Source organism: Theobroma umbraticum, unplaced genomic scaffold (assembly GCF_002168275.2).
Source record: "Theobroma umbraticum cultivar Fairchild unplaced genomic scaffold, ASM216827v3 scaffold_20.0, whole genome shotgun sequence".
NCBI classification, from domain to species: Eukaryota; Viridiplantae; Streptophyta; class Magnoliopsida; order Malvales; family Malvaceae; genus Theobroma; species Theobroma umbraticum.
Genome location: NW_018397266.1, coordinates 4,054,278 through 4,074,961, shown reverse-complemented (window position 1 = coordinate 4,074,961; position 20,684 = coordinate 4,054,278). Strand labels below are relative to the sequence as shown.

General features: G+C 34.5%; 3 protein-coding genes across 3 annotated transcripts; 2 read left to right on the top strand and 1 right to left on the bottom strand.

Annotated features, from left to right (window-relative positions):
• Nucleotides 1–3,117: 3,117 nt before the first annotated feature.
• Nucleotides 3,118–8,640, bottom strand: LOC110423519 (ABC transporter B family member 15-like). Its single transcript, XM_021437737.1, has 7 exons — nt 8,455–8,640; nt 7,583–7,637; nt 7,134–7,318; nt 6,583–7,040; nt 5,641–6,181; nt 3,587–5,562; nt 3,118–3,493 (listed from the first exon to the last, which is right to left on the bottom strand). Exons 1-7 carry the CDS (start codon nt 8,638–8,640, stop codon nt 3,118–3,120), a joined length of 3,777 nt encoding a protein of 1,258 aa, XP_021293412.1.
• A 6,472-nt stretch (nt 8,641–15,112) lies between these two features.
• Nucleotides 15,113–15,970, top strand: LOC110423382 (uncharacterized). The gene is made up of 2 exons (XM_021437602.1): nt 15,113–15,337; nt 15,550–15,970. The coding sequence occupies exons 1-2, from the start codon at nt 15,233–15,235 to the stop codon at nt 15,634–15,636; spliced, it is 192 nt and encodes a 63-aa protein (XP_021293277.1). The 5' UTR covers nt 15,113–15,232; the 3' UTR covers nt 15,637–15,970.
• A 947-nt stretch (nt 15,971–16,917) lies between these two features.
• Nucleotides 16,918–19,561, top strand: LOC110423183 (vignain-like). The gene is made up of 4 exons (XM_021437340.2): nt 16,918–18,315; nt 18,627–18,859; nt 18,946–19,086; nt 19,167–19,561. Exons 1-4 carry the CDS (start codon nt 18,099–18,101, stop codon nt 19,428–19,430), a joined length of 855 nt encoding a protein of 284 aa, XP_021293015.2. The 5' UTR covers nt 16,918–18,098; the 3' UTR covers nt 19,431–19,561.
• Nucleotides 19,562–20,684: the final 1,123 nt, after the last annotated feature.

Below are 20,684 nucleotides of genomic sequence, written 5' to 3'. Positions count from 1 at the left end.
TGTTTTCCTGTCTATTATATACTGGTTGGGGTATATTGGAAGAGTTATTTATACTTTACAGATTTGTCTTAACAATAGGTATTGAGGATATAGAGGCTCTAGCTATTCTGAAATCTGTAGTTACAGTTGACGGGATTCTATGTTGAGAGTTTCAAAAGACCTTATGGAAGGAATTCTTGGTGGTCGGTTAAAGACAAGTTCTACAGAACCATCTTTAAATTCTGCCACATGATTTATTTCAGTGTTTTGGATAGTAACTAGATTAGTTGCTCCTTCTATTTTCTATCTGTTTAGAAGTTGGACTTCATATCATTGTATTGTCCTAGGTATGACAGTGTGTGACCTAGTCATATCTGTTTGAATTAATAATGTTTCTCCTTTTGGGCTGTGAACTAAAGCCTTAGTGTTTATTACAGAGTACTTAGTAAACATACATTTAGTAAATTTATATTATATTTTCAGTAAAGGGTTTTCAAGCCAAAGACTACTATGTAATCCTTTTAACAATCAAATCCCTGCAATCATCAATTTTTCATATAATAACAAACGTTACAAAATTATCTTTCCAGTAATCACATCTCTAAGAATATACCAAATGTAATCTTAATAAAATGCTACACTAACCTTACTTTGCTGCAAGTATGCTTTTAATAAAAGACGACAACTAAGATGATGGATTTTTTTTTGTTCTGAAGCAAACACTTAAAACTTTTCTCATAGCCTTACATTTTATTGTCAAAATCTCTATAGAATTTGAATTTTCTTGTCCAATTATCAATTTATTTCTCATTGTTAATTTTACTAGGAAACTAAATGAGAAACGACAGTGATGGAACGATGGTAATAGAGCAAACAACCTTCATAAATGACCAAATCTAAGTTCTTTCTTCCAGCAACCCGATCCTTCTTTGTTTTCTGTAAGCAACAACGTTGTCATTGAAGAAGAGTTTTCCAATCGTAAAAGTAGTGCCTATTCAGCCAGCCCAAGGTATTCCAGCAGCACAACAACAAGGGCGAGGGCTTTATAACACTATTAGTTAGCCTAATGTAGTTAAGGTTTAACACCGTTATCTAACTTTTATCATTTAATTAAAACTTTAAGGACACTTGGCATTAAATTAGAGAAGGGGCACCAATAAGGCTCAAACAAGGGGCAGGGAACTTCCATTCGGTTTTATTTACTAGAAGAAGTTTTCCCTCTCAAACCTTGCTAGTTCTTGTTATCACCTTTCTGGATATTCTATATGTGGGTTTATTCTTTTGATGTAGAGATCAAAATTGACGTTGAGATGTTACATTACTCTTAATTTGGGTTTTACATAATGGAGGGAACATTTAATCAACTCTCTAATTACTCTATTTTATAGAGTTATCTTGCATTTTTTAGAGCTTAAAAATGAGTAATATTTTTTTGTTGTTAATTAATTTAGGTCTTATTTTTACATTTTTTTAATATTAATTTACTTTATGCATGCTTTAGTAGTTTAATTAAGTAATTTGAGTTTATTTTCATATTATTAAATCTTGTTTATACTTTCTATTGATTATGCTATACGTGCTAAAGGTGCAAAAAAGTTTGGAAATCAAATTTGTAAAGATCATGCACTTTTGCTTAAGTTGACCTTAGACTGTGCTATAGTAATTGAAGCATATCTTCAGCAACAAAACTCCGATCGACACGATTCTTGAATTTATGGAAAGTTAGGAGGAAGAGTTACAACTTTGACGTTTAGAACTTCACCCAATTCAAAAGGGATCATGATAAAAGATGTAGAGGAATTTGACTGACTGCAGCAGATTGCATGTAGTGTGGACAACAGCTTGGGTGCCTAGGCACCCAAGGTGCTGCACAGAACTTGAAAAGGCCAAGGATAGAACCTTGGGTGTCTGGGCACCAACACTTGACTCTTCACATTTTTGGTCATTCGATTTTACATTAAATGGTCAATTTTTTGCTCAAAAATAAAACAGGATTCAGACACTAATTTGGGAAAAGAACGTTGACACCAAAAAGGGAAAAAAGATGAAATCAAGAGATTGAAAGATCAAAATGCTACTTCAAAGAATTTCTCATTCTAGATTTGATTGTATCTCTACTCTTTTGTAGAAATGCTTCATTTTGCTGAAATTAGTATTCGTATTTTGAGTATATTGAGTTAGAACTCTTAATCTAGGGTTATGATGGATTTTAAAATGTAACTTGGATATTGTGTTGATTTATTACTTATTTTCTCTGTAAACATTGATGTTTACTTAAATATGAAATTATTGTCCATTTATTTGTTTGATCGCCATTTAAATTTATTAGATATTTAGATGATACTTGAAAGAGTTAGTTTAAGTTAAACCTTAATTTGGCTAATGTGTATTCAGTACACTTAGAAATGAATTTAAGTGTTTTAATGTACAATTAGGATAGACATACGCTTAGTTGCCACATATAGCCAATTTTTAGAACCTTAGATTAAATAACTTAATTTAGTTGTTTCTAATAGACATATAACAATGCAATTAAGTTAGGCAATTGTGTAATATCTCAACGGAGAATTACACATGCATTAAGATCCTAAACTAGCATAAATTTCTATTAACATTAAATAATTAAGCAAACACAATTTCAAGTGAAATATAAAAAGATATCATAATCTTAAACTATTAAACTATTACTTCCACCTCAATTTGTTATTAGCATTTTTGCGATTAGAAATAGTTAATTAGATTACTTTTTAATCATTTCTCAAAGTTTGATGTTTAGGTAAAATTAACTTGTTTTAATTTTTGTAATTTGTAACAATTAGTAAACCAACTCCTCGAGAGATCCACAAACTCAACTTATCACTATATTACTTATTGCAATCGTATATACTTACACGTAATCTTTATTTGTATTTTGTATTTAATTTTGAGCATATTTTACATCACACAAGCAAAGCACAGAACACTTTCAACCTGATGTATAAGCACCATGTATTTCAGATTAAATCCTACTTCATTCTTAATTGAAAACAAAAACTGTTCCCATACAGGTTTATACTTTTTGAGCACACTTCTGCAGTTGTTCACCTGCTAGGAGATGGGCCACTTTTTAGCTTGATTAGAGCACACTTTTGCAGTTGTTCACCTGTAAGGGGATTGGCCACTTTGTAGCTTGATTAGAGAGTAGTAAGCCCCAGCCCGACCAATAGATAGGAGCCTGGAATGCGATCCTTGTTCTACTACCTTCCCATTCTTTATCACGGCTATGGAATCTGCCTTTCGTATGGTGAACAATTGGTGAGCTATAACTACGCAAGTTCTTCTAACCATCATCTTCTCTAGTGCTTTCTGGACTAGGCTGTCTGACTCGCTGTCAAGGGCACTGGTTGCCTCGTCTAGGAGAAGGATCATTGGGTTCTTTAGTATGGCTCGAGCCAGTGCAATCCTTTGCTTCTGGCCTCCCGATAGCTGAACTCCTCTTTCACCACAGTAAGTGTCATAGCCATCTTTCATAGAACTGCATCAGATTAATACATTTTTGTCAAAACACTGACAGGATTGGTATATGTAGTTATGGAGTTGTATAATGTTTAATCCAAGTAATGAATACCTTATAAATTCATGAGCATTGGCTATGATAGCAGCCTTCCTGACTTCAGCTTCTGAAACTTTCTCTTTGCCATAGGCAATGTTCTGACGGATAGTTCCTGCAAAAAGGGTGGGCTCTTGACTCACTAATGCTATATGTGACCTCAAATTTCTCAAGTTGTATCTCTTGATATCATATTCATCTATCAAGACGGATCCACTTTGCGGATCATAAAATCTTTCAATCAACCCAATTATAGTGGATTTGCCTGATCCACTTTGTCCCACGAGTGCCATTGTTTTTCCTGCTTCAATTTTCAGACTCAGGCCTGTGAAGATCATTTCGGTCGGCCTTGCTGGGTAAGAAAAGAATACATCCTTCAATTCAATCTGCCCCTTATTAGTTTGCTGAACTTCAATTCCTTTGAGGTCTTCAGGTTCAATCTCACTCCTCCTATCCAGAATTGCAAATATTCTTTTTATGGCACCACCACCTTTAGCTAAATCAGAAGTCATGCTTCCTGTGTCTGCAATGTTTTTACCAGTGCTCATCAATATAAAGAATGCTTGGAAGAGATGCTTCGGCGTCACTAGTCCTTGATTTATTAGTCTTCCCCCATGCCAGAAGGTCAGTGCTATAGAGGCTGTTGTCAAAAATTGGGAGCTAAACAAACCAAAACCAGAAATGTATCCTTGTTTGATGCTCTGCTGCTGGGGCCCTCTCATTGTTGCTCCATAGAGACGCAATATCCTTTTCTGAGAGGAAAATGCAGTGATAGTCCTGTGGTTAACTATAGCTTCACTTGCTAACTGGCTTCCCTCATTTTGTGATTTTTGAGCTTTTCGAGACATACTTTTCATTAGAACACTCCTAGAATAGAAGCTCCCAATAAGTAATGGCTGAATGGCAATCAGAACAATGGCTACCCTCCATGTAACAATCAATGCAAACAAAAAGGCTAGGGAAGCGCTAAAGAAAACTTGAACTAGTAATGACATACGATCTGCAATAAATGATCGAAATGTGCTGGCTTCAGTAGATAACCGTGCACAAATGGCAGCACTTGAGTTTTCATCTTGATCAAACCACCCAATCTCAAAGGTAAGCACTTTTGCAAGTGTTTGTTCTCGAACCCTTTTGACTAAGCGTTCTCCCATGATTGCAAAATTGTAATGTTGGAGGAGATTAGCGATGAAACTTAGAACTGCCAGTCCTAAGAAAATCAAGCAGTAGAATCTGATTTCTGATTTGATCTTGGAACTATCTTTTATAAAATAAACGGAGACAACTGTTCCTAAGCAATAGGCATAGGTTGGCTGAATTGCTCCGGTGCTAACAGCTCCAAAACACCCAATTAAGGTTCTCTTCCACTCAGGTGCATTCATCTGAAGCAAACGCCATCCAGAGAAGGGAGGGTGAGAAGAATTCTTTACGTTGTTCTCACTTTGATTTTCATAGGAATGCATCTGGACAGAGCTTGCCACAGTGATGGAAAATGCTGGGCTAAAAGCATTTGCTGGGCTGAGAGGGTACGCTGGGCTGCTGGGATAGCTAGATCTCACACTTACTGGAGTCTGCGGAGTTTGGCCACTCATCATCCTAAGGTTGTTTCTACCTTCTGTTGGATAATAGAAACCATCAGAGGCTTCATTTTGCATTGGCGTTTGCTGCAATTGCACCATCTTCTTATAGGCCCCACCTTCTCCATTGTTCATTTGGATAAGTTCATCGTGAGAACCTGATTCAATAACTCTTCCTGATTGGAGAACCGCTATCAAGTCTGCTTTACGGATTGTAGACAGACGATGTGCAACAACAATTGTAGTCCTTCCTTGTGAGGCATGATCCAGGGCTTCCTGTACTATCTTTTCAGATTGTGCATCCAACGCACTCGTGGCTTCATCTAGCAGAAGAATCTTTGGATCTCTGATCAAAGCCCTGGCTATGGCGACCCTTTGCTTTTGCCCTCCTGACAGTTGCACCCCAAATTGTCCTACCTGACTTGCAATAGTAATTATTAATTCAGCAAAACAATTAACTTCAACTTATATCAACTAAAGCATATTAGGACTTACTTGAGTTTCATATCCGTTAGGCAACTTTACAATGAAGTCATGTGCATTAGCGGCCTTTGCTGCCCTTATTACAAGTTCCATTGATGCTCCTTCCTTACCGAAGAGAATGTTTTCTTTTATAGATGTTGCAAAGAGAATAGGCTCTTGATTAACGAGTCCCATTTGGGAGCGCAACCATTTAAGCTGGAGCTTCTTTATTTTGCATCCATCGAGGATAATATCTCCATTGATAGGGTCATAAAATCTTTCAAGCAGAGAAATGACTGTGGACTTGCCAGAACCACTGCCTCCAACAAGACCTACCATCTTTCCAGCTTGCACTTTAAGATTGAATTTGTGGAGAATAAGGGCATCAGGCCTCGATGGATAACTGAAGTCTACATCTTTAAATTCAACTAATCCTCTCACATGTGATAGAACTTTTGCCTTTTCAATTTCGGAGTTTATAATTGGATTGCGATCAATCATCTCGAAAATTTTTGAGGCAGCATGTCTTGCCTCTGAGATGAAAGAGAGATTTGGAAGTGCACTCATAACAGCCCTGAATGTTCAAAATCAAAGCTGTAAGCTGTCCTGCGATATATAAATGGTAACTGAAGCCTATGAAAGCATTTTTTTGTCAATGCTATAAAAGTAGGTTCAAACGTTGGCAGAAATCCATTTGTACTGTTCCGTGTATCATGCAAAGGAAAAGTGAATGTAGTCCTGAGGTAATAAGCCAGATGAGAACAGCTTCATTTCAATAAGCATATACTCCTTGCTTTTGACATGCATAAATTTTCTAGCACTAATTTTAATATCTGCATGCCCCTCTGATTGAATTTTAGTGTTTCTGATTAATAACCAAATCTACACGTGAAATGAAACAAAGATTCTTGAGAATTAAAGTTGTTGCAGATAAACAATAGAAGAAAAAGGACAATAGTATGGAAAGGAACTCACAATCCTCCTAAGATGATACAGATCCCAGCTACGAAGACAGCGCCACCGCTTTCTCCTTTTTCAGTTACAAGAACACCGCCAACCCAGGCTTGAAAAGCCCAAGCTGCATAAATCATTCCCATGCTTCCAATCAGCAATCCTTTTGTGAAACCCTGCTTCATCCCTATCTCCATACTTTTTTGAAGTGCATCGCTAAACTTGTCTAGCGTTTGTTGCTCTGCAACATATGAATATACGGTTCTGATCGAGGAGATTGCTTGCTCTGCAATCCCACCAGCATTACCATAAGCAGCCTTCATCTCTGCTCCTATGTTCATCAGTACCTTACCAAATCCAAGTCCTGGGATTATGAACATTAGCGCGAATGGCAAAGCAGCCAATGTTACTCGCCAGGAAAGTTTGAAGGCAACCACAAGGCTTAAGATGAATGATGTCAGGTGAGCCAGGCAGTTTGGTATCTGAATTAAGAGAAATCCACTAATTTTTATGGGATTAAAATCATTTACTTTTCAAAAGGGAAAAAGAAAAAAATGTCTGAGGTAATTGATAACCTTGTCAGCTATGGTATCTTGGATTGAATGCGCATCAGAAGTGACAGTGGAGATGACCTGGAATGTAGAGGAAGAGGCCGTTTGGTTGTCGAAGAAACCAACGTCTTGCTTGAGAACTGCCTTTAGGTATTCCATTCTCATGCGAGATGCCTGCCTCTCAGCACTTCTTGTCCAACAAACTCCCTCTGGAAAACGAACGTAGGTAGTGGAATGAAACTTTTGCATCTCTTAAGTCGGAAAGACTTCACTGAATTATCAGTATCTGTACAAAGAACAAGTAAGAAATACAAATTTCAACAGAGAATGACATTTTATGAGTACATGAAGGGGCTTCACTCATTTGTCTCTCAAACAAGAAACCAAGATTATCTTTAAGTGGTCACTTCAACTTGCTAGATGAAACCGTGAATAAACTAAAGCATAGAAATGAAAGTTACATTTATACTTACCAATGAAAGCAGATATTCCCACCCCAATTGCAGAATAAAGTAGCCTAAGCGCATACTGTAGATAGGATGAGGCAGATAGTTAATAACGAATCAAGTATTTTAAGATTTAAGACGGTGCTAAGATGATCCTAACCAAAAGACCTCAAACCTAATCTGGATAAACATGTGTATACTACGTTTTAATTTGCAAGAGTTACCATTCATTTTGACTTCTTCAAGCAGTTTCATTAGATTGATTGATAATCCTAACGAGATGAGAGTTTGTCCTGTACATTAATTTTTACAGGGTAGATATAAATATAATTTACTCGATAAGAATCGTTCTGTAGAACCTGGTCATTGATCCATTACCAGGTAACAAGAGTTCAAAAATAAGAAGCAGCAGGATTTGAGGGCCATTTTAGAAAAGTCAATTCTATTTCTTGAAGATTTTAAGCAGGCTCAGGACCTTTTGGTTCTAGAGGAAGCTAGATGTCTCCAACTATATCTCATCACAAAGTTAATTTTGATGGCGCCTTGGACATTTAACGTAAATGTGGAGGAATAGGTATTATTATTAGGGCTCATGAAGGGCAACTAATAGGAGCACTTGCTATTAAAGTTCATTTAGTCCTTGAGGCCTGTATTATAGAAGCTCTAGAAGCTGTCAAACCTTTTAAATCGAAGGAGATGCACTTTTAGTTATCAGAAAGTTATCATTGGCAGATAAGGATCTCTCAAACTTGCCAGCAGATGGCAGGAACAAAATGCTTGGCTATCAATGAGTAATCAATGAAATCATCTTTTTGTTTCAAAAAAGAAAGGGGAAAAAGCTGCTAAGTTTAGCATTAAAATATATAAATAAATAAAAAGGTTAGGTATAATTGTTATACCTTGTCCGCTGTTTCATTGGAGAAAGATTGATCGGAAGCTCCATAATCGTTTAGCGCACCGCTGAGAATGTACATGTTGACAGGGGACATCATCCCATCTCCAATGCTACCTAAAGTTCCAAACAGCAACAGCAGTTTGTCTATCCCATCGGCATAGCGGAAGAGGCCACCACCTTTGCTCCCCATGTCACTAGTTTCGTCCAACACCAACTTCAATTCGTTTCCTTGATTTTGATCTTTGGTAAGTGAAAAATGTTATATCATACCCATCATTTTATGTATCCTGGCTTCAGGTGAATGGACACTTGGTGTCCTACTTATCTATTTTTTGATGCCAAATGGATTGAGGATTTCTCATGTTTTGAATTAAGTCGGCCACTTGTGTCCATACTTTTATTCCCGAAGGGATTGTTGGTTTTCAACAATTCCAAACTAGTAAGGTTCTCTACTTTCTTGGGTTTCTTTGTAAGGATTTTGCGACGCTGAGAAATGATCCTCAAACAAGAAATCCTTGTCTTTTCCTTCATTAATAATACCCAAATTTTTGGTATTGAAGAGCACGTATAATGAGGGAGAGAATCTATATTTGGGATACCATTAATACCCAAAGCTAATGCACTTTTAACTCACCTTTTTGGACATGTGTGGCTAGCTTGTTGGTTCAGGACGTGAACTATCTACTATATACATGGACCCTGTCCACGAAATCTGCTTGTTAACATCTATACAATGGTGACTGGTGAAAAATGGAAAGCTTGAGGATCATTCGGCAGTGCAACAATTCAATTTTGAATTTGGAAATGTTAGGGAATAATTAAAATCATTATTAAATCCTCATTTAGAGGTTTAAAATTTTTAAATTGACTGATTTCTGATATAATATTAATGTCTCTTTGTCTAAGACAAAGTGGTTTAGAATCGAATATATTGATTAGCTTCTCAGCTGGAAAGAAAACTTTATAGAGCACGTAATGTATTTATATATTAAAATTCCTCTCTTTCCTGAAAGGAACTCTTTATACAAACCAGTCAGCTTAAAAACTAATTAACTATAGGCCAAATTGGCATTAAGTAACGAAATTTTCCTGGCGGTCTAATTGCAGGTTCTTGTGTTTCACCTTCCTCTTGTTAACCTGCCTGCAATTGCTCCTTTTCCATCTCCTTTAGTTTTTTTACTTTTCTCGTTTTGTTCCTCAGTTTTCTTGGTGCTGCTTTGTCGTATATTTTATCTGTTCGGAAAGAGCTAAGCCTACATGATTTTAGGGCAGAATGTAAATTTTTCTCCTCTCCTCAAAGGAAAGATGCCCCTTGTGGGAAAAGCACATTAGAAATTCAGATATATATCACATCGAGGCTTTAGGGTTTTACATGTAAAGTACTATATTGTGGCATTCTCCTTTGTAGTTTGGCTAACGTGGGAATCACTGGCCGCTGAGTTCTTGTCTTCTACCTTTGAAGTTTGGCCAATTGGTGGCAACATTTTGTTGACAGAATCAATGTAACGTGAAGCACTGCACCTTTAGGCTAATGGTCAATATGGAATGCCACCCATACACTGAATTGGCAAAAGAAAAAAAAATTAGTTAGGTTTCATTCGGGAACTTGAATATCAAGAGAAATACAGAATTTGGACTTCAAATTTATAAACATGGGTTTCATGATTATTTTGTATTTATATGAATTTGCGAATTTTAAGTTTATATTCTTATATCTTTTCAAATATATATTAAATTTTAATTAATGTTTGTATAATATGTACATTTTATTCTCACAATTTATATAGTAAACTAAATCCCGAATTCAATCTCTTAAATTCATATTTCCAATAGTATCGTTGAATTTACAAAATCTTGTTTGTTCAAAGCATTACCAGTGTGATTTATCATTAGTTGGTATCGTTTTGCCTCTGAACAGCCAAACCTATTTAAGAGGTTTGGTTAGAGAAAAGTTGATTCAGTTGACGGTTCGATTTCAAAGAAATGCTATCAGTGTTTGAGCTCAACTTGCTCATTGCTCACACTATGTCTAATCATTTATAGTATTAGTCATACCAATCATAGACCAGCTACCCGTTTCAACCACTCTAGCGAAGAAGTGGTAAGACAATATGATTGCACTTTTCTCTTTGCTCAATTTTTCAAGTCAAGTAAGAAAAGATTGCTTGGGTTAAGCAGATCTAAGCAGCACCTAATTTTCTGCTAATTTTCCAACTGGATTCCTTAGCTTTTGAAATAATTAAATTTCTTTATTTTTTTTTTAATCTATTTCTTAATGTCTTATTGTACTTGAGACATAATAGACTTTGCACACTTATAAAATATAATCTTATAAATATGTAAGATTTGACCATATATAAATTTCATACAAGTAAACAATATTTAAAAATACAGTTGTCCATAGCACTGGTTCTCAAAACCAATGTTTCTTAGACCCAATCCAAGGAAAACCTAGAATGGATCTCATTAACCTTAGGATCGGTATGTCAAACTCTTGAACCGGTTTAGTGTAAACCTTAAATTCAGTCCAATTGAACCCTATATCCGGTTTGGTGATAACCCTAGAACTGATTTGCCCAATTTTTGAATCGCTCCAAAATCGATCAAACAAACTCTTGAACTGACTTAGTTTAAACCCTAAAAACAAGTATAGTGGCAACCCTAGAACTGGTTCAAAAACCCTTAAACTGATTTGTTTACGTTATCTGCCTTGCAACAGCCTTTTTTCTTCTTTTTTTTTTAATTTTCGTGGTTAAATATCATATCATTTTGCAGTATCTTATGTAGAAAGAAACCCTAAACAGACGCCATTTGTATTCTCTTTTTTTCTCTAAATTATTTATAGCCACTTTCTCCCTCTTACTTTTGCCTCTTCATTTTCCTTTTTCTTTTTAACGATTTTTTTCGCTATTTCTTCCCTTTTCCCTTCAAAGAAAACCTTTATGTTCTAACCTTTTTCCCTTTTGTTTTTTTTTCTTTCTCTACTTTTGTCGCGGCTACTGATGTCGATTACCCTTCTTTCCCTCTTTTCTTTTGGTTCCAATCCAAACATGCACCTTAATAAACCCCAACTCCCACGTCTGATCGATATTTTAAGTTGTGTCTCCCTTATTTTATTTTATTTTTTTGCCCATTATGATTTTTGTATTTTAGTTAATTTTTTGGTCATTGTTTTTGATTAAATTTTGTTTTATTTGTTTGTGGATTTCTTTGAATGATTTTTATTTTTGGTGATTTGTAATTTCTCTTTCGATTATGTGTTTGTGGTTTGGTAATGATACTAAAGCATATTATTTTGTCAAGGTGACTTCTTTGTTAATGGAGATTGTTGTGTAGATTTTTAATAATTTCATGGTTTTGTTTATGCGGGTATTTGGTTTGATTTCGATATAAAAAAAAATTTAAAGACTTTAGTCATCGTCATTAGTTCCTTTCTCTCCTTCACGGGTTGCAAACTAAAAATTAATTTTATATAATTAAGGTCTAAACGATGTTAAAGTCAAAGATGAAGCAATCTATCTATTGAATTTTTTTTTTATTTTTAAGCTTTGGGTTTAAATATCTCGTTGAACTTTTGATGTTACATTTCGAAGTCTTCAAGGATAGTTGCCCGATGTTAGCAAAGTCCCCATAGCTTGACATTATATTGTTCTTTGGTACAATACATAGATTTTTTTAACTTTGATCATAATTACATATGAGCTTATTAATTTTTAAAACGAGGCTCTAAACATGTGAATGACATTAATGCTTAATTATGAAATATCTAAAATATTTTTATTATTTACATCATTGATGTATAAGGAGATGCCATTTGGCAAAATAATTGTGATATTTTTAGAACCATCAATAATCCCAACGAGACCTGATATTGTATGAACATTTACCTTACGCAATGTTGTTGTCAAAAAATATGGTATGTGTCGTTGCACTATCAAGTAAATAGACATCTCCCCCTTTCTCAGTGATTCCCATTTGTATCTATATTGACAACTTTTCAATTAGTTAAAACCTCGTACTAATAACATTTTGTGAATTATAACTTTGAAAGAGAATTTTCAGAAAGAAGTAGTAGGAATGTAAAATGATTTTCTATTTCATTTCTTGTTCTAGTATATCTACTATTAACTACAATGCCTTTATTTATAAGTACACATAAATGGAGAGGAAATGAATTTACATAAATAGAAAGGATGAATTAGTAAATAAGAATGTATATATATTGAATGAAATCCAAAAAAAAAATGTACAAACATAATTATATACATTGGATATGAAAAGATATATTGAATGTTATAAAATACAATGAATACTCATTTATATTCATAACAGAGTTTTTAATTTTTAATGGATTCTCGACTTAGTCAGTTTTCTTAATAATTTGGACTTTATAAGGCCAATATGAAAATCTCCATGGGATTTGTGATACTATTGCTCAAACTAACGAGGTGAAAAGACAATATGTATAATAAAAATTCAATTGGACTCGAAGGCCCAAGGGTACGAGTCATCTAGTAGGCATTATACTTGTGGTTTTCACGCAGTGGCTCTCTGCAAATTTCATCGCATGTTAAAGTAATGAAATATGGATGGGCATTACAATGTTGAGGAAGAGGAAATGCATGAGTTGACGCAAGAACCCAAGCCTTGCGGGAAATCTCCTTGACCAGAGCTATTTAAGTTTCTTCATTCCTGGGAAATAAATAAATTACTAGAAGGAGCTTAAGAATAGTGAGCAATAGCTTTATATTTCATTTCCCCAGCCAAATACGTTGAAAGAGGATGGCTTATTAACTTTGATTTCAAGCCAAACCCAAAAATTCCCCAATCATTTTTGCCTCTCGAAGGAAAAATATAACATGACGCATGAAAACTATAACAATTCCAACAACCATGAACGCAGCAAGTAGCTAAGGGCCTTACGCCTTGGTCTTACCCTTCCAGCAATAATCGCCTAGGGTGAATATGAAACCCCCGTCAGTTAACAGCTAATAATATAAGCCATTTCAATCGATGTTGTAAGTTTCATCCTATTAAAACTTTTAACATGTTATATCAGTCTTCATTCCCAACCAGGCTGCCATTTTGCCTTTTTATATTTTATTTTTTGTTGTTTTTTCTTCTTTTTCACTTTCTAAAAGGATAATATAAAAATTGATTATTAAAAATTTTAATTCCACATTCAATTAGATTTTCTCTTTATTAAAATTTTTATTTTTAATTAGATCATTTTTAATTTTATATTTATATAATAACAAGGTGACAACGTATTATTTATTGACAATATATAAAATTTAAGCATAATAATTAAAAAATTCTTAAATTATTCAAATAAATTCAAATAAATTTTACAATAAAGTCTCTGTATTTTTATTTTAAATCAAATAAATTTTTATATTTTTATTTTAAGTCAATACTTGATTTAGTCAAATCACCACATAACACTGATATGATATATTGACATGTTATACTGAATGATAATATAATATTTTTTACTTTTTACATCAACGTAACGTTAACGTCATATAGACATAAAATGACAAATGATATTTTGATTAATAGTAATTAATCAACTATTAACTATAAGAGATTATTTGATCGAAAATAAAAATATAAAAATTTAATTAAAAGTAATAAAAAATAAAGATTTATTTAAATTTTTTTATTTTGAATAGCACATGAATTTTTTTGAACACTTTGTTTAAAATTTATATATTTCAATGTACCAAACATGTGCTCCTAACAAAAAAAACAAAAATTCAGCATGATGTCGTTTAATTAGATCTGTCAAAATGGTCCTGACCCATCAGGTCGGTTTATTTTTTATTAAATATGAAGTGAGTTAGATTGAAAAATTTTGATCTATATTAGAACCGGGCCTAAATGGGCCAACCCATCAAATCAGTGGGCTAATGTGGGCTGGGGCAAGGCCAACCCTATGGGTCAGAAAAAATAATTTTAATTAATTTAATAATTTTAGATATTTGATTATGTAAAATTAATAATTTAGTTACCAATAGTATTGTTTATTTTATATATTTCAATGTCTTTAATCTTCACTTGTCAAATTAAAAATTTTAATTTAGATTAAAACTTATTATCTCTTTTTCTTTTATGGTAATGAATATTAGATGATAAATTGATAATAATTCAGACTTTGAGACATCATTGTTGTCTAAATAAGATTTAAATGTTTTACTTGAGAATGAATATTGAAGAGGATATAAATGAGTCTTAAATTTTTATTATTTGGTTATATACTTATATTTATGAGATAGTAGTCTGTGTTAAAGATAAATTTTATTATGTAATTTATTAATTTTTTTATATTTAGTGTAATTTATTTATTTATAACATGTTTTTATTATTCAATTTATAAATTAAATCATAAAATAATTTTATTAATAATAAAAATTTATCAAGTAAAATTATAAAAATTAATTTTAAAAAAAAATAAAAATAAATTGACTCAACCCAACTCATAAACTAACAAGGGACGAGCTGAGTTGAGATTTTGATGAATCATATAAAAAATAGACTGACTCGGCCCAACCCACATTTTTTCAGCTCGGGCTGGGCCGGGCCAGCACATATTTTCAGGGATGGACGGCACGAAAGTAAAGTGCATTCGAGGTAAAAATAAGACCAACTACATCATAAAATTCCTCGGCGAACGACTGTGATTTATCTCCTCTGCGAATTGAACAGTCGGCTGAGAATCCAACCTCAACTCGACAGCCTCCCCCTGCAAATTCAAAGCTAGTGAAGAAGAGAAGAGAAAAATGGTGAAAGTGGCCACTTACTTCGCCATGACATTAGGCGCCTTTGTTTTCTGGCAAACCATGGATAAAGTGCACGTCTGGATCGCCCTTCACCAAGACGAAAAGGTCCCAACCCCACTTTTGTTTACCTTTCCCTAAATTTGCACATTCCAATCTCTATTTTAGTTTTATATCTGAATTAGGTCATGGAAATATGGCCATTGAAATGCACTTCTTCCATTTAAATTCTTAAATTTTTTTTATTATTTGCAAATAGATTAAAAGTTGAAACCCTAGATTCTGTAATTTTTTTATTTTAATAATTATTGTGGTTGCAGAAAGAGAGACTGGAGAAAGAAGCGGAGATCAGGAGAGTGAGGGAAGAGCTGCTTCAGAAAGCCAAGCAGAATGATCCTCTCGCGTAAATTATGCGTTCAAGTGCCGGTGGACATGTTGTTCCTGTTTTCTTTTTTTGCTTTATTTTTTGCCGAATTGTTTTAATTTAGACTCAATGGAATTGTGGTCGAAAGCATAATATTGCCTTTGATGAGCTGGATAACTCCATGAATGTCACGGACGAATTGGTTATATATATACATATAATTGGGGAAAGGGGATTCAAACAGGGGATTCAAACCTGCTCCTTAGGCAGGGATAGGCAGGAGATCATGTACCAACCAATGCCTAAATGCTTGGGTGCCATGGATGAATTGTTGTTTCCTTCTGCTTTATAAAATGCCATCTCTCATCTATTCCAAATCTGACGGACTTTGCTTCTTGTTTCTTTTTTCGTGTTTATGTTATGCATGTGCCTTTCTCAAATTCATTCTTCATGATGAAGACAAATCATTTAGCATTGTTGGTAATTGATGAATAGCTTTTTCTTGACTATTGAATGCATTTCGTTTGTTAAATTTTGTAGGATTTTGACTGCTAACCTCTCTTGTTGAAAGAGTGAGAGTCCGAGTTCTAGCTTTTCTTTTTCAGATGAAGCTAAACAATTTATCAGAGTGCAATAGGAGGGAGAGATAAATAATAGTAGTATTACATTGTTTATGGAGAGAAATGTAGAGGAATGTGGAACTTTCTTTGCTGATATTGATGATGCACACCACCTTCCTCCTCTAACATGATTTAGCAGCCCTTACCTAAAACTAAGTAAGCTGTTTCCCTTGGATACCTGTTCTTTACCATCCTCTACCAAACAGGATGTAAACAAATAGTCTTAGGACATTCTGTAAACATTACTTATTTGATATACGTGTTCTTGTGAAATATAAGTATCAAATGCTTACCGAATACTCTTTTAAGTCTAGCATGGAGGAAAATATATATACAGATGGGAAACAGCAATACATGGGTTTCTTAATGTTTTCATCTCTTGCTGTTATTTGTTATAGTCAAGCAGCAAAGATCAGATTTTACCTTAAAACACATTTTCATTAGCATTATCATTATCTACTTGCTGTCAACGCATCGGCAATGATGCTTTTTGATGGTATAACAATCGTATTATATGCTTGACACGTGGTTACTGTCAACTCCATAAACGATTGATGGTTTATTACCATGTTTAGACATGATGGAAGGTCATTGATCAATATTCAAATATTAAGTATCTCAAAAAACCAGATTCATTCTATTTCAAGGCTAACGATTAAGGTTACTCTTTGATTTTAGCCATTTCTGTTTGGTGTGATGTTTTTTAAGTGTGTGGCTTTATTATGTATGTCTGCCCTCACAAAGCCAACTTTCCCCAATGATACCATGTCAACGATGATGAATGCATAGACCAAGCATAGCTGCTGGTGCTGACTCTACTGAGGACTTGCTAGTTTAATTTTTTGTTCAAGCAATTCTTCCCAGGAACTACCCAGAGCAGACTGCTATAGGTTGTTGCTGCATGTCTCCCCACACTCTTATGCGTAGCTGTATTTTAGCCATTGCAAGGTGGATGTGTTTCAGCCAATGATTGTTTTCATGTGCATGCTATACCAAGAAAAGCCTTTCAGTTGGAGCACCGATGTGAATGGTTCACTCCTTATCCGATCTTTCCTTCTTCCTCCCAAAAGTACATAGAAATGAGACAAGATGGAAAGGGGGTGGCAACTAGTAAGCTTTGGAAAGTACGTTCTTTCTGATGAAAAGAAAAGATGTTTAACACATACTTCATGCATAAATCTTTCTTTTCTTTAGTGCTGTCCAAATACTAGATATGTGTACCATGTGTATGAGCAGCGTGTACAAATATTGGATCTTTGGAAGAGAAGGCATGGCAGTTTTGAGCCCTGTTTCTCCAGGACTTGCAGGAAATCGTGTTCTATGCCGCCTGGCACTTTCAAGTACATAATCAATCTGTCTCCTTCTACGTACAAGTTAAGCTAAGGCAACGTGGGTTAGCATGTAGATTGTTGATAATTACACGCAAACTGTCAGAAATTCGCCTCTAAAAATAGTTGCAAAGAATTATCTCCGAAAACAATAACACCTTTTTGCCTCAATTTCTGGTTAAAGATTTGTAAAGTTGAGATGCCAACTCCTTGCCTTTATCACCATAAAGGGGCATGCTCGCATCATACATCAATAGTTCGTTCTCATAGAATGCTTGGTCTTCACAACCGCAAAAGGATTTCCCCTACAAAATCTGCATTTTATGGTATTGAAGTCCATATGGATATAGGGAAGTTCATCTTGGTTGTACTTTCGTTGGCTCTGGTTTTCGGGCAGTTTCGATTACCAAGAGAGCGAGTTGGCCTCCGAGGAGAGCCTGTGGGACTTGTATGAGAGATGGACGAGCCACCACATTATTTCGCGTGACCTTAAGGAGAAGCAAAAGCGTTTCAATGTGTTCAAGGAGAATCTGAAACATATCCACAAGGTGAACCAGATGGACAAGCCGTACAAGTTGAAACTGAACAAGTATACCGATATGACTAACCATGAGTTCATGAGTACAAGGAGCTCAAAGGTTAGCCATTACCGGATGTTCCATGGTCCAAGGCGGGTGACTGAGTTCAGACATGAGAAGACTGACATCCTTCCTCCCTTCATTGATTGGAGGAAAAAGGGTGCAGTTACTGGTATCAAGGACCAAGGCAAATGTGGTAAGCACTCTATCCTTTGAAGTTTTCTACCAGCAAGCATCTGTGAATAGATTAAAAAGTCAACTTACAAATCAATGTAACTATTATAATTCAGAACAAACTATCAAGAATCTTTGAACCTTCCGATAATTTCAATCTGCTGACGGATATGTCACTGAACTTTCTAAATTGCAGCAACAAAGTAGCAAGAAAACTTAAGTTATAGCGAATGTTATTGCTGCCTTCCTCGCTGATATTTTGTCAAGATATTATGCAGTTCCATCATAATTCATATTTTGCTTTGAAGTTACTCACAATTATTGATGTCACAGGTAGCTGCTGGGCATTTTCAACTGTAGTTGCAGTGGAGGGCCTAAACAAAATCAAAACAGGTGAGCTTGTGAGTTTATCTGAACAAGAACTAGTTGACTGTGATAAGGAGAACCAAGGTTGTAACGGAGGATTGATGGAACAAGCATTTGAGTTCATTAAGCAAAGTGATGGACTAACAACTGAGAATAATTACCCCTACAGAGCCAAAGATGAGATCTGTGACTCATCCAATGTAAGAAAAAAAGGGTAAAAAAATCTTCCTTAATTCTGTTTTTATGCAGATATATTGACTTGAATATGCTACCGCTGATTTTTCAGTTGAATGGTCCTGTGGTGGTCATTGATGGCTATGAAATGGTGCCAGAAAAAGATGAAAAGGCTCTGATGAAAGCTGTTGCAAACCAACCTGTGTCTATTGCTCTAGATGCTGGTGGCAAGGATATCCAATTCTACTCAGAGGTAATTAAAATGAGAACTCATAGGCTGATGCATTGAGAAACCCTTATAATTAATCCCCATAACAACAAAAATGGTTGCAGGGGGTGTTTACTGGAGACTGTGGCACTGAGCTGAACCATGCTGTGGCAGTGGTAGGATATGGAGCAACCCTGGATGGGACAAAGTACTGGATAGTGAAGAACTCGTGGGGCCCTGAGTGGGGAGAGCAGGGTTACATAAGAATGCAACGAGACATTGATGCGGAAGAAGGGCTGTGTGGTTTAACTTTGGAAGCCTCTTACCCTGTCAAATTGCAGTCTAACAACATTAGAAAAGCTTCCCGCGAGGCCAAGGATGAACTGTAATTCAGAATAGCATCGTTATGATGATAGTTGCATAAAATGTCTCGCCACCAATTAGGTGCTTCTGCGTGAAGTTGTGTATTATATACAACGACTTGTTATTGTGAAATGCTTTGAAATGATAATAAAACCTGTTAGATGCTTTGAAACTTGATAGCTACAAATGAAACAAAGCCATAAATTTCATAACATTACTTGTGTTTTAAGTAGTGCTACTACTTACTTTCTACATACAAAGAAATTTGACGTGACATGATAGATAATCGTGTAGATGAATCTTAAACGATGGGGAATGGGAAAATGGAAATGTCTAAGTAACTTATTTTTCCATTATTTTCAAGGAAAAATTGGGCATGGCATAAACCACAAGCGCCTCCAGTTCACGGCAAAGTCCATTATCATCAGGAATTACGTAACGGAGATACCTTTCTCCACTATCTAAATAATATCAAACACCGGAATTGCAAATCAGGTTGGCCCATAATGCCCAGTAATCATTAGGAACTGAATTAACCTAACTTTTAATAAAAAAAATAACTGAAAATCAGTCCAATTATATCTCAAAATTAAAAATAATTGAAATTGACTTAGATAAATCAATTTGATTGGATCTAATTACTAATGATACATATAATATTTTAAAAAATTTTGCTTAATGTTTTAATAATGTTTCACTAAGCCTAAATGCTTTTAATTCACCTTATATATATTTTTTAAAGTAATAATAATAATAATAATAATAATATATATTATTAACGGTAGACCTTTCTATCTATTCATAGTAAATTTTTTACATTAAAAATCGATTGAAATACTTGATAAATTATATCTTTTAACCGATTAATATTGGAATTTAAAAATATGAATTATTAAATTAATTGATTTCAATCTATTATTTCAGTTTACACCTATTAATACTCACCTTAATAAATATAACAGCACGGTAAAATGGAAATTAAAGCAAGGATTAAGAATTTAAAACAAGTTTCAGAGATTAAAGAAGTACCGGTTCCAAATTAAAGACCCGAAAGGAGATAAGCAGCTGTACAACTGGTTTTGCCAAAGTTCTCTCATCCAACAATGTCATCTAATCTAAGCTACTATGGAATCTTGAGTTGAAAGGAACCGGGAAGGAATTTTTATCTAATTTTATTAGTTACCATGTATATCTAACCAAAAGAAAAGTTATTTTTTAATTTTATTTTAGATATTTTCCAATGAAATTATTTTTTATTTTTAGGTATTTAATAATTATAC

Excerpts from the sequence above, each read along its gene's own strand:
- LOC110423183 (XM_021437340.2), top strand. The coding sequence starts at position 18,099 with ATGGACAAGCCGTACAAGTTGAAACTGAACAAGTATACCGATATGACT. Across the intron at positions 18,860-18,945 it reads AGATCTGTGACTCATCCAAT|TTGAATGGTCCTGTGGTGGT; the intron begins GTAAGAAAAAAA and ends CTGATTTTTCAG. Across the intron at positions 19,087-19,166 it reads ATATCCAATTCTACTCAGAG|GGGGTGTTTACTGGAGACTG; the intron begins GTAATTAAAATG and ends AAATGGTTGCAG.
- LOC110423519 (XM_021437737.1), bottom strand. The coding sequence starts at position 8,640 with ATGGGGAGCAAAGGTGGTGGCCTCTTCCGCTATGCCGATGGGATAGAC. Across the intron at positions 7,041-7,133 it reads AAGATACCATAGCTGACAAG|ATACCAAACTGCCTGGCTCA; the intron begins GTTATCAATTAC and ends CTCTTAATTCAG. Across the intron at positions 6,182-6,582 it reads TGTATCATCTTAGGAGGATT|GGCTGTTATGAGTGCACTTC; the intron begins GTGAGTTCCTTT and ends TTGAACATTCAG.
- LOC110423382 (XM_021437602.1), top strand. The coding sequence starts at position 15,233 with ATGGTGAAAGTGGCCACTTACTTCGCCATGACATTAGGCGCCTTTGTT. Across the intron at positions 15,338-15,549 it reads CCCTTCACCAAGACGAAAAG|AAAGAGAGACTGGAGAAAGA; the intron begins GTCCCAACCCCA and ends TTGTGGTTGCAG.